This window comes from Hermetia illucens, chromosome 3 (assembly GCF_905115235.1).
Source record: "Hermetia illucens chromosome 3, iHerIll2.2.curated.20191125, whole genome shotgun sequence".
Taxonomy (NCBI): domain Eukaryota; kingdom Metazoa; phylum Arthropoda; class Insecta; order Diptera; family Stratiomyidae; genus Hermetia; species Hermetia illucens.
The window spans coordinates 171217228-171234234 of record NC_051851.1 but is presented as its reverse complement, the minus strand read 5'-3'; the positions used below and the strand labels follow the sequence as shown (position 1 = coordinate 171234234).

Sequence of the window (17007 nt, the reverse complement as noted above, 5' to 3'; positions counted from 1 at the left end):
ATTTTTTTGCGGCTGGGACAAAGAATCAATATTTGTGGCTGTATCAATGATAATGTTCTTCAGGTTGGTTGTGAAGATCTTTGTCAATGCTTCATCTGCAGGACCTCTGTTGACTGCGGTTACTGTCGCCTCCTTTTCCTCCTTATAAGTGTTACGAAAGGCTTTGCTGTGTAGGCTTCAGTGTTCACTCTCCAGTGATTGTCAGAGGTGATTCTGTGCAATGTTCCGACATTCATCAAGACTGAAAGGTGGAGCGCTCAATTAACACGTGGTCAGTTTGGTTGAAAATGGTTCCGCCTGGAGAGACCGATTACAGCAGGTTTTATTACTGCATGACTAGGAAACCTATTCCAAGTACATGAACTACTGGATGGCCACTATAATATATGGTCTAGAGTCTTTTTCCCAGGAAACTGGTTCCTGTCCAGAATGTTTTTTGTAACACTGTTACATCAGCCTTATATTGAGAGAGGGTAGGCTAACAATTTCTGTACAGAAAGCGCATATTCCATGGGAGAATGTTTAAACCGTTTGTCTGCTTTCGTTGCTGGGTCCGTCGTTGTAGAAGGCATTCAATCTGAGACTCCTCTTTTGGCTCCGTAACAGAGAGGTTTTGTGGGTGAGACTGTCAGGCCCATAACCGCTAACCTGGACCAGTTGATATGATTTGCTCCATTTTCAGACATCGTGCCCATCGTTTACTATTTGAACTTTTTGAAAAGGAAGGACCCCCAGCGATCACTATATGGAAGTGAAGAGAGGGTTTGGTAGTAGAGTTGTTGGTGTTTTTCCAGTAGAAATTTACCAGATTTTCTGCTCCATCATTGGTACCAATGGATCATTAAGCTACCCAAAAGGAGGTTTCGGCGGAGTTTCGTCATAAAATCCGTAATAGCGTCAAGCCGGAAGATACTAGAATAGACCTCAAATCGACGCGACGACGATGTTATATTTGTTGAGGTTGCAGCGAGGACTGACGGGAATCTTGCGCTCGGCAAAGCATTCCAAAGCATACTGGGGATGAAATCAATAGTTTCTCGCCTTAAACGAACATCCACCACTGAAATAAGGGATCTAGATTGTATTGTAGGTGAGAAAAATGCAGACAAAGTTACCAAACCAATGGTTGGAGTCACATCTGGTGATTTCTGAGGTCAAAAATTGATCATTGTCGGCGTTCTTGAGAAGACAGTAGGGCAGCTTCTCAATGGCAGCAAAATGAAGTCCGGGTGGATCACTTGCAAGATAAGGAAAAGGATTGTTGTAACCTAGTGTTTCTAGTACTGATGGGCACGTTTCCTGGCGCTACAGAGCTTCTAGTGCTAATGGGCACTTTTCCGGATTCTACGGAGCTTCCAGTGCTGATGGGAACATTGTCGGAGTAAGGACAGGAGCGCTTTGTATTACGAGTATAACGAGCAAGGACATAAACCCTACCTAGTTCTGAGCGATGTCAGCTCTTCAATGAAGGGAATGGGAATAAAAATGTTCACGAATTAATGGGATAGATGTTGCGGCTTAAAAAAGCGGACATGTTGCTCCCCATCCTGCAGATAGGGGATAATCTTACGAATGCGACGACATTATCAGGGAAATAGTTTCATATGAGTTTGTTTCCTGGAGACAGCCTCACACTGAACTAACCTATACCTATTTTTCGGTTGTCACCGGGGAGAAGGAAATTCGAAATACGGAAAGGAGTGTCTTAGTTCAAATTGGTTTAAGGGCAGAACATTTCAGGGGGTATGTCTATCACTATTCCCGGGCGCTTGAATCTCAGAGGTGACAGTCTGATCGGGAATTATATCGTTAGCATGTCATTTCAGCATTCCAGCGATCCTACGCCATCAAGCCCTTCGAAGTTTTCCAAAGCTGTTTTAAAAGAGGTAAATGAACCAAAAGATATGGACGCGCATTAAGGAACTGTCACTAGTGAATTCAACGATAAACCTTATCATAGCAACATTCTCAGTCCTCAAAGGGACACCCCACTACGATAGGCCGTTTGTGTATTGCTCACTGATTCGCTTGTGATGAGTGGATTTCGGTTGACAAATACGCTTCTGTAGTAAAGACATTTTAAGGGCGTCATAAAGTTAGGATGAATGGTGGGAATGAAAGAGGTTGGGGCCGTTTGTATCCCCCTGGGAAGTATATAGTTATGTTTATAGGAACTGTAGATACTGATAAAATATGAACCAGATTGTAGTATGCAAATTCACCTCACAGGCATCAATTCAATCCATTATAATTGAATTCCATCTTACAGATGAAGTCCTTTACCAAGAAACAAAACGACTCCATCTTCTGTTCACCCCCTCAGGCCCAGATAAATTAATTTAACCCGATGAAATGGTAAGATGAGCCCATTCTAGTGGAAAATATTGACTTGTCTTCATACTACAGCAATAATAATTTCAATAATTTATTGATGGAGATAAATGGGAAAATCGGGTCATACATATTCCACGGAAGCTTCAAATTGCTAAAATTTTCCACTGAAATGCCTCAATTTAGTTCACCCTCCAGGATAAAAGTGGAAAATATGTTCTGTGATGCCTGCAAAAAGTTGGATATAAAATGTTGTGTATGAAATCATATAGTGGAGCGAGGACGATATGCTTGGGCAGTGGACTGTTATTGGATTTTTTTTTGTGTCAGGAAGGACTGAACACGGTATTGGCGCTGATATGTGAAAATGTAAATTGTCAGCGAATCTACCCCGTGTCAGTTGGAGTTTAATTTTTCACCCGACCTTTGTTTGTTCATTCAGAGGACCGAACTATGAGATGTGGATCATTTTATGAGATATCCTGTTTTATCTAAGTTTCTCTGTAAGTTTATTGTTCCGAAGTGTAAGAGCTTAAAACTAGGAAGTTCCCTAATTCGTCCTAACCAACTACTTCCGGCTAAATCCACTTTAAACGCCATTTTATAACAACCGCATTACTTACGGCAATCTGCAAACGTTTCCATTATATCTTTCAACTTGCACCAACTACACTCGTGCACATCCCTCTCGAATGTTATTATCCTGTCTGCGTAAGGACTCGTGCTGGGAATGATTCAAGGGAAAATCCAAAATGCTCTCAAGGACTTTCACTATCATTAAACTAATACGCAATTTTGCATGGTGTTCGTACATAAAGTGGGCACATAACGAAGAGACTACGTACCAAAAGAGGCCCTAGTTCGACTGGTATATCAAGTATGCATACTAGCACTCATATTGTAATAATAGAGTTGAAAAGCTGTTACACAGTTTTCGAGTTCCTCCACGATATTTACATTTAGAGCCACAATCAAATACTTTGGCAAACATATCGGCGTTTAGTGGGAAACATGAAAGTTCGAGCGCATTCATGATGGCAGTGAAGGACCCACTAGAGAAGTTGGTAGAGGAGGATTGCGCAACTGGAGAGGGCCGAAATGCAAGTTCCGAAGGATACAAAGTTACGTATTTGAGTGGGGCATCGGGCAATATCCATATGCGCTATTTATTCAATTACAGGCACTAAGCTCCTCCGGGATCTTCTGAGCTTTTCAAAACTATTGAGCATCTAAGTTGGACGCATCTTACTGAACCAAGTTTAAGCCGGCACGTTTCGATAACACCCACTCCTGCAGGATGCAATTGTCTTCGGACTGAGTCCAAGTCTTAAATTATGGTCCATATCGAAGCTATTCTATTGAACATCTGTGCCAGGGAGTCATAATTTCCCAGGACCCTACGCACTCCTTTAGCCTTCCGTATAACACCGCACTTACACAATACACCGAAATACAAAACAGGAGGCCACATACAACGCCTTCATAAGGATTTCGTATTTGAACGCTCACAAGAGGGTGGAAAACATTCAAAAGCACTTACCACGTAACACATGCACTGTAATGCTGGCAGCCCTGGTGTTGGATGGGGCACATGTGTAATTTCCGGCGTGGTTAAAGTGCACTTTCTCAATAGTTAGGATACTTGTCGATGACGCCAACAAATGCGGTTGTGTTGATAATGAGGCCATCGTTATTAAGCTACTCGTTATATTGTTGCTACTCGCTGCATCAATGGAACTAATAGGCGATGAGCTGAGGGATTGAAATGAAGTGACGGAGAATCCATCCTGCGAGTCGTAGTTTACCATTTTATTGTCATGATACCTGCAATGAAATTAAATGGGAAATGATAGGATTATGAAATATTAGCGGAAAATTAGTTTAGGGGTGCTTATGAACGAGGGAAAATTTCGACTCCGAATGACAGTAATCCCTGAATACCTAGAACCCAGCCAACTGCCTTCCTCATCATCATCAATCAAAAGTTTCGGTTCATAATACAAAATAAACTCTAGAATATTTCGTGACCGGAAAATGAAACGCAGTTTGCCAAAGAGCTCCTTTCAACAGGCTATCCCGCTTCAGACTACACTTCTTACGCCCCCGCCGCCGATTCTATTTGGACGCCAGAAGCAAAGACTGGAAATGAGACTTGCCTTTCTTAGCTGGATACCGGACGTTCTCCGAGACTATGAGCTCAACAGGTGACCATAAGAAGGTAACGAGCCTCGATAAGCATCCTTGAGCCCCAAGAATACTGCAACCGGTGACCAGTTCTCGACGGGAAATGAGGTGGAAAAGCATCAAATCAGTATCAAAGCAGCGTTCTACTTTCATTTTTCGTCGTTCTGAAAGAAAACCCCAGACTGCTGTCCTTGGACGTAGAGGTGGCCTTTCGAGGTTCACCGTATCCATTCGGACTTGATCAGACATCCTTTTTTCGACCCCAACATCATTCAGAAGAAGCTATCACAAGCACTCTCATTTTTAGGCAGCGTCAACCGTCTCACGAATTCGTCAGACCAGTAATTACACAACTTGATCACCGAATTAATTTTTCGGGCGAGGATGCCCACGCAGGTCTTCAGACAGATTCGCGCCCACGCAGAATCGGCTGAACCCGTTGCCCCCTAATGTGTTCAGACTACTGAAGTTGCTCAAGTCCTCCAATCTCGATGAGCAGTCAATACCCGCGGTCGAGCCGTTTCGTCTCCGATATCGGTACGCACCCTTTATCCTTTTCTCCAATAAAAATCGACCGCATGCCAAGTTCATTGGCAACGCTTCGCCCCAACATAACTAAACTAACCTCTCTGGCCAGGAGGTCGACCAAAAACAAGGTTGCTTTCTACGTTATGCCCATCAATCAGCATGGAGAACATTCAGGACCGAGAGGACGCAGTTGACCAATGAGCCTCTACAACTTTCCGGGAGCCAACGCACTCATCAATCATATGGTTCCCAGGTGCAGAAATGCAGGACATCTTACTCCTTTAACAGCATGATCCAAGGAAACTGGACAAGCCGAACTAGCCAGCAGAGGTCGACGCTACCGCCCCAAAGAAAACTGCATGCATGGACTCGTATTCGACTAAAATACCCGAATCAAATTACAAGTTAATTTCGGAGCTTTTTCAGGCTGCGGTCAAGAGGGAAAGCCCAGTGCCAGCTCCAAAGTGTCCAAGCAGTCACGCCTCGGTGGTCACTCCAAACGGTTGGCAGTTGATCATCACAGATGTTCAATCAGCGATCATCGGTAACAAATTATGGCATCCTTTGACTGGGCTCACCCCGTACGGCAACCTGAAGCGACTTCCAGTCACAACGTTTCCATCATTGGAATATGCTATATGCTATACCTCAGACTACGTTATGGAGCACTCCTAAAAAAAACGAGAGCATCTGCTCCCTACAGCGCACAGTGAATCGCAATATCCACACAGTATCCCCAAGATGACCTATGCGGGCTTGGCAGACCCAGCCATAAAGCAGTTGCATATTTACAGGGGTGGGGCATATTTTGATTATCGTTCAGTCAGTAGACCATCCCACTCGTCTCAAAAGTAGACGGCACATGGCAATTTACCAGCGACTACAGGCGTCTTAACACTTACGTGACTCCAGATCATTACTTGCTATCTATAATTGCGGGCTTGCTTCAGGAGAGAAGAAACAAGCTTTTTTCTGTTATCGACCTCCGCAAGGTCTTTTACCAGGACGTTCCAATGGCAGTGACCAAAACTCCATTCCACCTCTTCTAATTCAACTGTTCATCAACGTGTCCCTGCGCTCTAACAATCTCTGATTCACGACTGCAATCCAGAAAATTTCGCCAAAAACTTGGATGGAAGTTCCTGTCTTCTGGAACCTATATTGACTTCATGCTTTTACAAAACTCAAGGTTTCTCAGTCGAATCCTTTACACTAGCTTCCAGAAATAGTTATCTGTGAGTCTTAAAGACTGATTCACTAGAGCGCAGAAACTTCAAACCTTTCTGGTCCCGCATTCGCAACCCCCACAGTCCCGTAAACTTGATGTTTCCTTTCATTAAATTCTCTGGTTTCTTTTCTAACTTCCCTTAACTCTCTTGTGATGAGCCGCTACTTTTCCTCAGTCTGTGCTCCCTATCCTCTCTCCTCTTCCGTCCCGCTAGTGGAAGCAGCCTGCCCCGCATCTTCTACCATTCGCTCTTGTTATTAAGAACCTCATTGGCAAGTTTGACATCAATGTTGGCCTTGATGTCGATGGTCTTCCAAACCCCCCCATTATTTACAACGAAAGCCTCGACTAGAACCATTTTCTTGGTCTAGGATAGAGGCTCTCATTATTCCCGTTCACGAAATTGTTGACCACTTTTTGGCGAAAATCACGTTCGCTCCTCTCCTCCGATTCCAAAATCTTAGAAAGGTATGCCATGGTATGCGATTGGTTGTCTGCCCACTTTGCCTATCTCATAGAGTTTTGTTAAGCGAACATCCACTGCGTCAAGCTTGTTTGAGTTCATCAATTTTGTGGCCAAATGTGTAAATTTACGGCAGGAAGTGTATACTGTTTACACTCACTATACTAAAGCCTTTGACGCGGTAAACCACAAGATGCTCCAGTCCAAACCCACCGCTCTCAGCGTTCCCATTTATCTGTTTCATGGATTGCCTCTTACCTTTACACCCGATTTGCCGTATTTCTTTTGATGTCTGTACATTCTGTTCTTTCTCCCCCCTCCTCTGGCGTCCCAAACGGATTTATTCTTTATTATTTTCATTCTAGATCAACGACCTTCTCCCCTCCTTGGTTATCCCTGTGTATTCTATGTCGTTTCGAAGTCACCAATCAAGCTGTAAAATTGTTGGGCTCTATGGTTCGCTCATCTCCTGACTCTAAATCCATGCAACCCTCCCTAACTGTCCTCAACCCCCTTTTGAGAAGTATCCTCGAGTACTGCTCCGTGACCTGGTCACTCAGCTGAGATTGCTTTATCCTTGAAAAGGTCCAACGTAAATTTACCTATTCCCTCTTCTAGAAAAAAGCTTTCCTCGAGTCGACTATCCCTTCCGCCTTTGTGGCTTCGGGAGACTGCGATCAACACCTAAGATAACTGCGACAGCTGCTTTCCATCCAGTCTCTCGCAAAACTACCACGGCTGCATCGTCTCTTCAGAAAACATCAGATCTCTCTCTCACGAGGCCAAAGTCATCGTAAATTTTTCAAAACCAGAGACAGCCATCGACCTTCGGCGATTTCCAGCAATGCTTAACTTTTACCTATGCTGTGTTCCAAGGATTTCCACCAAGGATAGATAAGTATCAGCGGAAGCTTCGAGGAGCCCAATTAGCGTTGCGGCCGCTTTTGATGCCATACGCTCCTAAGACCACAACGATTGTGATAACAGCAAGGGAGCATAGTTCAGTCGGCTTAGATTTTCAGAGTCAGCTCGTAGCATTCACGAAAGAAAGCAGCTCTCCCACCCTGCAACTAGAGATCTTTCTGAAGTTCGTCGATGGGGAATCACCCGAAGACTTGTCTATCCTCTCCGCAGATTCGGCAATGCAACTTGTTGGGTATACTTAGTCTGGTGACATGGTCCTCTATAGGTCAGTGTTCTGCGACGACCTCCGCTTTCCTTTACGTATTTGTGCGCATCTGGCCTGAAAGCTCCTGCTATCGAGTCTGCTGGCTGATCAATAGTGACAATAGATTCTGCTTCTGACAGTTCCAATCGGGACGTAGACTGTTGCCCACCGAGGGACTGCCAAGAGCAAAGTCCCTTCTAGCTAGGTCATGAACCCACTCATTACCTTCCATGTTAATATGACCGGGAAATCAGGAGGGTGGATGACTGTAAGCGTGCCACTCAGACTGTTCCACCAGCTTGTAGGAAAGGAAAGGAAGTATCTGAGGATTTCTCCCTCTTCTCCGCAGCTTCGACTATGCAAATTTTAGGGTATGCTAAGACAAGTTGCATGGTCTCAAATAAGCCAGTACCCCGTATTCTTCTGCATGCATCTGGCACTAGAGCTGTCGTGACTTGGCGCAGGCGAGGAGTCTTCACCATCTGAAGTCCGCGGGTGCTAAATAATATGCGAACATTAACAGTCGCCATCAGAACGCAGACTGTGCATACCTAAGGACTGCTAAGAGCAAAGCCCGCCAGGCCGCTCATTCCTCCTATGTTCCTATGACAGGGAAACTAGAGGAGGCTGACTTTGAATATGCGGCCCAGACTGTTCAACGTGTCTGGAGGATATCACCACTCAGTTTAAAGTGGCTGCTTGGCTGTTGGTCAGGATAGTTATGTAAAACTTGAGGCTCAGACCATTCCTCAGCCATCGGTGGGCTTTCAATAGTGTCAGTACTTCTACTTGGAATACACTGGCGGATCCTGGGAAACCATACAACTCGACTATCTGAGCTGTTCATCCGAGAAGAAAAAGAAGTCTCGCTATGTCGGCCACCCGAATCGCAAACTGTACTTCGCAGCAAAACAGTACTCCCCGTTGCGGCAATAATTTTTTTGTTGTCAAGGAACGACCAAGGATTTCCTCGCGGCTGTAGGAGTCCTGTGTTTCTTCTCAAAGAAACTGACAAACAGGGAGAGTAGTTACAACGTATACGGTCAAGAGCTGCTTGTTGCCCTTGTTGCCATTAAGCACTTTCAGTGTTTTCTGCAAGGAAGCGAAAAAGGGGTTGTCTAGACAAGCGCGTCATCTGGTTTACATCCTGCTGTCTCAAGTAGGCTTTATATTCCTGAAAGAAATGGACAACGAGGTAAGCCTTATCTACTAGTTACCCTAGTCGGAAGAACTTTCGGTACGCTTCGTAACCTAGCTCATTCCAGTTCAGTTCAGTTAGGCTGCAGAAGTATGCTTGGCCGGAAACGCGTCACGATGTCATTCGATAGATCCAACAGTGTCAGACGTGCCAACCTTTGAGGATGCATTCTCACATGCCTTGGAATTGTCCGATATTTCAGACAACTGGTCCGATCATATTCGTAAAGAGTAGTAAAGTTGCCACAAGTCCAGGAGATACAACATTGCCTATGTTATCCATCGATTTTCAAGGTGGCCGCTGGGTATCCTTCTTCCAGAGGTTCGAATCAACTCCCAATGTCTTCGGCGCGAACTAAGTCCGAAAAACGCAGAATATCTGCAACCGAACGGCATAATTAAGGGTTTCTAAAGAAGGGTCGAGGAAGCACTCACATGCAGTCGAAATATACTGACAGATCTCCCCGGCTTTTGAAATACAAAAATTTCGATGCTTCGTCGTTCGTGGAAGACTTATGTCATTTCGCTCGGGTTATCAAGCCTAGAACAGCATGCAGGCATGTTGCAGCGAAGAAACTATTCTTTTTCAGGAATTCAGGGAGCTGTTACTATGTTTCTAAGTGAATCAACTCAATACAAAGCCACTGGAGCAGCCTCATTCAGGCCATTCACTGCATTGACAACCACATGCTTGTTCATTTATGTCTTCAATCTACTGACAATCTAAAGTCGGCAAATCTCGAATCGGGAGATCGAAGGTGCCTAGATAGTCTTCTGGGGGCAGGGCTTCCACATCCCACGCATCATATAGACCACACTAAAATTAGAGTAAATGCGCGACATATGATTGAGGAACGTTGAACATGTGCAATGCTTTTCTTCCACCATACAAATTTAAGTAATGCCCCGGGAGATGAATTTATTGAATGCAGTTTTCTTTTTGGTCCGGTCCAACCACAAATCTAGCTTTGGCCTAGCTTAGATTCCGATTATTGGCGGCTTAAACAAGGATATATTTCGAACTCATGTCGTGTTTTGGCGATTATATAAACGAACGTTTTTCCCCTGTTGCCACTTCCATCGGGCTATTCCCAGTGCAGAGGTGAGGGAGCATCTGATGAGTTGCTTCTTCCCTGGATGAAACCGTAGGTCGTTCTTTTTGTTGTCTCCTGGCTAGGGATCATCAGTGAGGGGTGAGTGACTGTGGTGCCTCGAACGTCGATTTTATTCTTGCATCGGATGCAAAGACTCCAGCGGAGACTGGCTTTTGCCGTTGGCAATGCACTTGCTAGTGAGCTTCCCTTTTACAGCGGTCAAGAGGAATACGGGAGCATCCCCAAGGCGCATATAATTCGAGAATAAAAGTATCGTATCCCACAAGATCTCACTCTATCTTCGCCTGGTCGGGGATAGGCCGTTCTCCGCGGCTCTGAGTATGAATTATGGGAATACGACGACTCCTTTTCCTCCCTCTACTTGTACAACGTAAACGACAATATGGGCTTAATTACCCTTGATAAATTTTTCGGCATAATCCCCAAAGTAGGCACTCAAAAAAAATGAAAAGCAAACAATAATGTACTCTTCACTAAGTAGCAACTATTAAACCTTAATCAGGACTCACCAAAATACAAAAGATGGATTCTCGGTGGCACGTTTAAGCTTACACTCCAGTCGTAACGTCGAACCCTCATCAATATGTAAATCCGGGGCTCCAGCGATTTCAGCAACTGCTTCTGCAATACGAAAAAAAACCAATACAAATATAAACGTACTTAAGTCGGCGTTCAATATAGGGGTGGATAATTGCGGCATGATATTATGACCGTAATTCAATATCATTACAGCGTCCAAACGACCGGTCAGATCCAATACTTTGCAGCAATATCCTCCCGAAGCTCCATGTTTATTGTATGGAGTATGCATCAGGGACTGTAGCACGATATGACGCACGTATAATGGCAGGGCAAGTACACATCCTTATTTGTGCGAACGGAGCGACCAGCAACAAACTTCTCATGTAAATGAGATACTCATGCTCCGATAGTACTTGCCCTATAAATTCCTTGCAGGCTCTTAAGCATGAAATAATAAGCCCGAGTCACTTCCCTCTGCTCCACAAAGGGTTTATTTTATGCAGCCACAACGGGGCTTGAAACCATAAGGAGGCAAGACTGTGCATACTTAGTTCGTAAGATTAAACCTGCAAAGTTGGCTCCCAACAATAGTGATTAATTGGAATTCAAGGCGTTGTATTTTTCGGTCCCCACTTTTTCTGAGAAGTGGGAATTGTGTTTCGGCGACGAAATTTACATCAGAAAATTAATTACTGGAATATGCACAAAGAGCAGTTTTACCAGGAAGGATACAAAGCGAGATTAGGTTCAGAGCAAGAGGAAAAAATCTACCACCAATTTCCTGTCCCCTAAGAGAGCCTTTCCCAATAAGGACGAATTCAGAATGTTGTGAGAATTAAAGGAAAATGCCTACATCAACAACGTCCCAGTCGATAGACGTGACGCAATTATAATGGAAGAAATAGATACAAAACAAGCTTACTAAGCGGAGGAACATAAAACCAAATATTAAAGGATTTTGCCAAGGTTATAACCAAACCTTCGAACCCTTGTAATGGCAGGGGTAAGGTTTGTTGAAATACATAAGGAGTACTGACTGGTATCGGCAAAGTTTATTTTCTTCCGAACGCGCAAAACATCCAGGAAAAATCAAAAAGGGAAATTGGGCCTAGATCACCAGAGACGTTGACTATACTCGTATTCAGGATAAGGAGTGGTTGAAAGCAATTCGGGGTTGAACACGTGAAACCGACACAGTCGACGCCATTAATGAATTCTTAGAGGCAATAAAGATCCATGCTCTGACGGGGACTGACGATCCTCCTAGGCAGTAGAGCAGCGCATTGGCACAGGAGTCCTCGATCGAAGGAGGTCGAAACATCGAAGGACTCCAAAATAAACAAGACCTGGAACGTCCATCCACTCCAAAAAGAGCCCACACAGACCTAAGTTCCAGGGACCTAACCGTCGTCAAATTGGAACAAGTGTGAGAGAAGAAGGTGTACATCACCTCGGCTTACACAGCTTTTGACCGATCAGTTCTACCGGCGCAACTAGAACTCTGATGTCCATCACCGCAAACGAAGAAGTCCTACCTGTTGATAGACGACAACATTGATCCTACGCTTTGGGGCACCTCGGCTTACACAGCTCCTGACCGATCAGTTCTACCGGCGGAACTGGAACATCTAATGTCCATCACCGCAAACGAAGAAGTCCTACCTGTTGATAGACGACAACATTGATCCTACGCTGTGGGGCACCTCGGTATACCAACCTTCCATTTCCTCCACTCGGATAACTGCGACTGTTAGGATGAGGTCCTTTATATCACGAAAGACACCTGGACAGAAGCAGATCCTGGGTCAGACCCCTTTTGGAGCATGTAGCCCTTAGTCGCGTGAAATTATCGAATCGCGAATCACAGGGGATAAAATCAGCTGAACAATGAATAACTTGTCGATATATAAATTTCAGGGTCCAGATGGCCTAAAAAAAGGAAGCTGGCGGAATTGACCGTGACGATCCGTAAAAATTATCGAGCCGTCCATCATATGCGAGACCCGAGTTGAGACAGGCTGATGTTGAGAAGCCTGTTGACCTGAGTGTGTATTCGGGTTCGCTTATTGAAGCTTAGCTAAGCGCTTACGAACGATATCTTGCACTCATGAAACAGCAAAGGTGTCCGTTGCCCTAGCATCCTGTGTGAAAGGACCAACCCAATCCATAGGATGGAGAGAAAGGTGACTAACCGTTTCGTTCAGGGTAGAGGCAACTCATCAGACGTTGCATCATCTTTGCCTAAATGCCATCCCAACCCCAAAACGTGTTTGTTTTATATTTGAAAGAAAACTCCGCCCCACAGTGCATTACCAGACGGAGAAACTCCTTGCTCATTGTCGCAGCCCGTTAGATGACCACGATCAAGTCAGAAGGAATCGTGAAAATTCAGTCTTCCTCGATTGGAATCCGAAACACGTAAGGACCGAACGGCATAGCACTGGCCTTCGTATTCCATTAAATTCTCATCCCATCCGTCACTTCATCTTCACAAAGAGGGGGAGAATATTAAAAATTTCAATCATTTGAACGAAGGTTGGAAAGGACACTCCTTAGAACCCGGGACAGCATTGCTTTCAAACGTGTAACAGCAAAGCCCCGTAGAAACAAGGACTTCTGGAAGGCAATCATCTACGAGGTGCTAAATTTGAAAGACAAACACATGAAACAGCAAGCTATTGAGATATGTATACTACCAAGGATAGGAGAGGAAACTCTACTCTACAAGGTGGGGTGCGAAAATGAGGTTTTGGAAGACTATTTTCTGGGGGCAAAGGCAACAAACTTAAAACATGAAAGATGAAGTCAAGTGCAGGAGGAGCCTAGCCGGGAAGCTGTTGTATCTTTATCTGGTACACTAAAATGAAATTGGCAGCGGAAATCTTCCGACTTTCCACTTCTTTATTTATAAGAACCAAACAAATGTTGACCCATTGACAGAATGGCCATGGTCAAAAGTCCATCCTAAGGGTTCGGAGACGGCTAAGGGGGAGAAACAAAATCTGAAAAAGAAAAGAAAGTTGCCGAAGTGACATATGGGGAATCACAGTGTTCAAAGGCTCCCCCCTCCGCCTACATTCCCGAGCCTGACTAGCACAGAGGCAAGCAAGCGCAAGTCGACGGAATACTTTGATGGAGCTTCAGTATTTGCGAAGAGACCTTCCTAGTTGATTTCGCCAATATTCTTTTATTTTTTGGGTTTTGGGATAGCTCTCCCTCTTGGTCTTCTCCGGCCATCCGGACATTTAGTCATTACAAAGCCTTAGATTTACCGGAGCTGTATCTTCTTGAGATACGTACCACACTCTTAGAAACGAGCGCGTAGGGACTTCGTACAGAAAGCGAGCATGAGCCCACGAAGGACTTTCGACCGATGAGCCTCACTTCTTTCGCGTTGAAGATCCTAGATCGCATCCTGAATATCTACTTAAGGACGATCATGGAGAAGTCGATCTTCTCGAAATCTCAGCACGGCTACTTTAAAGGGAAATTCAATAGAAAGTGCACATCTCGAGGTAGGACTGTAAGCCTAGTTGAAGTTTGTTACACTACAAGCCACATATATTAGTGGTCGTCCTAGATTTAAAGGGAGCATCCAATAATGTTAATACCAAAACTACAACGAGGCTACACTCAGAATAGGATTAGAGGGATATCTTACCCAACTCAGATAATATAATCTGATCTGGAAGGAGATGTGAGTAGAGGGACGGTGCTCTGGTTGATAGTGATGGATGAAATTCTACGGATACTGGTTAGGAGCTGGTTGAATATCAAGCGTATGCCTACAACTTAGTGATATTGATATCAGGAATGTTTCCGTTTGATATGAGTGATATGAGTCTTGAAAAAAGTGGGAGTGTATGTTTCAAGACGCGGATTCCGCATAAATCTAGCCAAAAGAAAGCTGATGCTATTCACCAGCAATGCAAGGGTGCAATAAAGATTGCATTTCATTTCCAATGTATGGTACCTGGATTCACACCCAGGAATCAGGATAACTTAATGCGTAACTATAAAACCGAGAAAAAGAGAGCCTCTACAGCCGTCTATGCCTGTAAGAAGATCTTTCTGAGGGAATACGGTCTCTAGCTGCGTGGTTTGTTCAATGAAAACGTACAGCGGTAGGTGATGAACCAGAAATATAATAGGAGCCGAAAACTGCTCTGGAGCTCTGCAGTCTTAACCGGCAGCTGCTTTCGCTATACTCTCAAACCTCTTCACCTAGTCCTTTATATTAAATATGCTGTAGCGTACAGTGCTGTCGGATTAAGTGAATCTAGATGGTGGGCAGAAAAGCCTTACGCCCACAATAATATCCCAGACGAAGTACCTCCGAAACTCCGGGGATTTCCAACGAATTGCGCCATGCGCAAAGTAAACTTTGCGGCGGACTTTCACTTCAGAAAAGTGTGTAGGACCTGCGATGTCTTACTAGGTTATGGCACAGTATTCATCACTTTTGGCGCAAAGATAGTCTCTGGAATCAGTGCGGAAGATTTCTCGGGATTCGCCAGTGTATTTCAGGCGGGGGTACTGCGATGCTAGAGGGCTGTCGACGGCTGGGCATGAACATATCCCCAACCTTGAGATAGTCATTCTGGTCGACTAACACGCACCAAGCTAGCGTCAGTGAGAGACGCACTGGGCAGCCTGGGCGGTGTGCTCAAAGTCAAAGTGGAGAATGAGCTGGCTGATAACTGACCAGACGAGGCTTCGCTATTGATACCCCCCTGGTGCCTGCAGTTGCCGTTCCGACTGCAACAGTCAAAAGTGTAGTCTACTCGCCCTACTTGACAGGTTTTATCTTCAAAAGGGGGAAGGTTCACCACGCACCCGAATCAAGGAGGAAACCCGATCGCCAGAGCTTTTGCGTAGGACGCACGTAAATGCGTGCTCGTTGTGTTCAAACCGTTAGAGGATTTGTTGGGAATGACCATCTTCCAACGCATATTTTCTCTCACTCTCCATGTCCGCCCATAATATGAAGTTCTGTCCAGGAGCTCCTCCAGCCCTATCAGCCACTTTTTCTTCGTTTCTCTGTTTGCACATATCGATGTCTCGTTGGGTATTTCAGCCCCTGTTGCGTCTTTCGCTGGATCGGGCGATGCAGTTTCGTGCTGCATATAAACGCAGAAAGCTCGTCCTCCATTCCCGCTATCTCCTCGTCCGTATTGTTTGCCATTTAAGTTGTTTACCAGCGCATTGTGTGCAAGAGAGCAGGCCGAAATAGTCAGGAAGGGTATACCCTCGGGGACAAAGCCCCTACCTCAGGCCCAGGCCTGACCTACGATTAGTTGATCCCGGAACTCACGGACGGATCAACGCTCGCCCGGGACAAAGCGGTCTACTAATACTGGTTCAATGTACACTACCCAACCAGGGACCCGAAATGACTAGCTCCTGATGCACCCCACAACTACTACCTTGGCAGAGTTAGGCTCGCATCACCCCGTTGACGTCGACAAGGAATTGATGACGGCTCCGGGGACCCCCAGTGTGTTCCGGCACGTATCGTTTATTAGTAGTTCGTTCTTCACCGAGAAGCTTTCTTAAGACCACCTAGGATATATGTATTATGCCAGATAGTGTAAGCGACTCGTTAAAGATCGTTTTTATGACCCCTGATGGGCACACCGAAGACCTTTAGCTATTGGAAACATACTATGATGGGTTTCTAGAACGTGCGGAATGGACTGAAGCACGGTTTTGGCAACAGTAACGATAACTTTTGGGAGTGTTTTGTGGATTTCTACGACTTCCTTCGCTTCGCCATTGGTAGCATATTGTTCGAGCACAAAGCCAGTCATAAGGTCAATTGGGTTTCCACTCACCGATATCATGCTACCAATTAGATGAACCACTTCGTAGATTTGGGAGTTGCTTCGTGGATGTGCGTAACAAGAGAGACGATGACATCGGCCTCGAAAGGGATCATCATCTGATGGTCGTTTACGTTCACTTGTGTGCTGCGTTTGCCACTTCTTGCAGGGTTGGAGAACTGTGGACCGTCAAGTTCATCATTGACTCCTTGTATGATCGAGCGGATAGCAGATATACTAAGTAACTCGTCTGAGAATATCAATGAGTATTGGGCAGCCATTAAAAATGCTCTTTCTACGGGTGCTGCGCAGGTCGTCGAGCACGTCCAGAAGGGGCATCGTAAAATCTGGCAGACTGTTGAAAGGTTATTATTATTTTGTTAAGGGAAAGTCGCACCGCGTCCTTGAAGAACTATTGTGCCCCTTTTACTGGTTATAGTGTACCTGTT

At 45.0% G+C, this 17007-nt stretch overlaps 1 protein-coding gene across 1 annotated transcript in view; it reads right to left on the bottom strand.

The window, feature by feature from the left end:
- The window catches only part of LOC119653208, a 307226-nt gene that overhangs the window by 24858 nt on the left and 265361 nt on the right, over nucleotides 1–17007 (bottom strand). Inside the window, exons 7-8 of the mRNA XM_038057775.1 lie at nucleotides 10724–10835; nucleotides 3872–4155 (exon numbers count right to left, since the gene is read on the bottom strand). Coding sequence (XP_037913703.1) covers nucleotides 3872–4155; nucleotides 10724–10835 — 396 coding nt within the window. The remainder of the gene's footprint in view (nucleotides 1–3871; nucleotides 4156–10723; nucleotides 10836–17007) is intronic.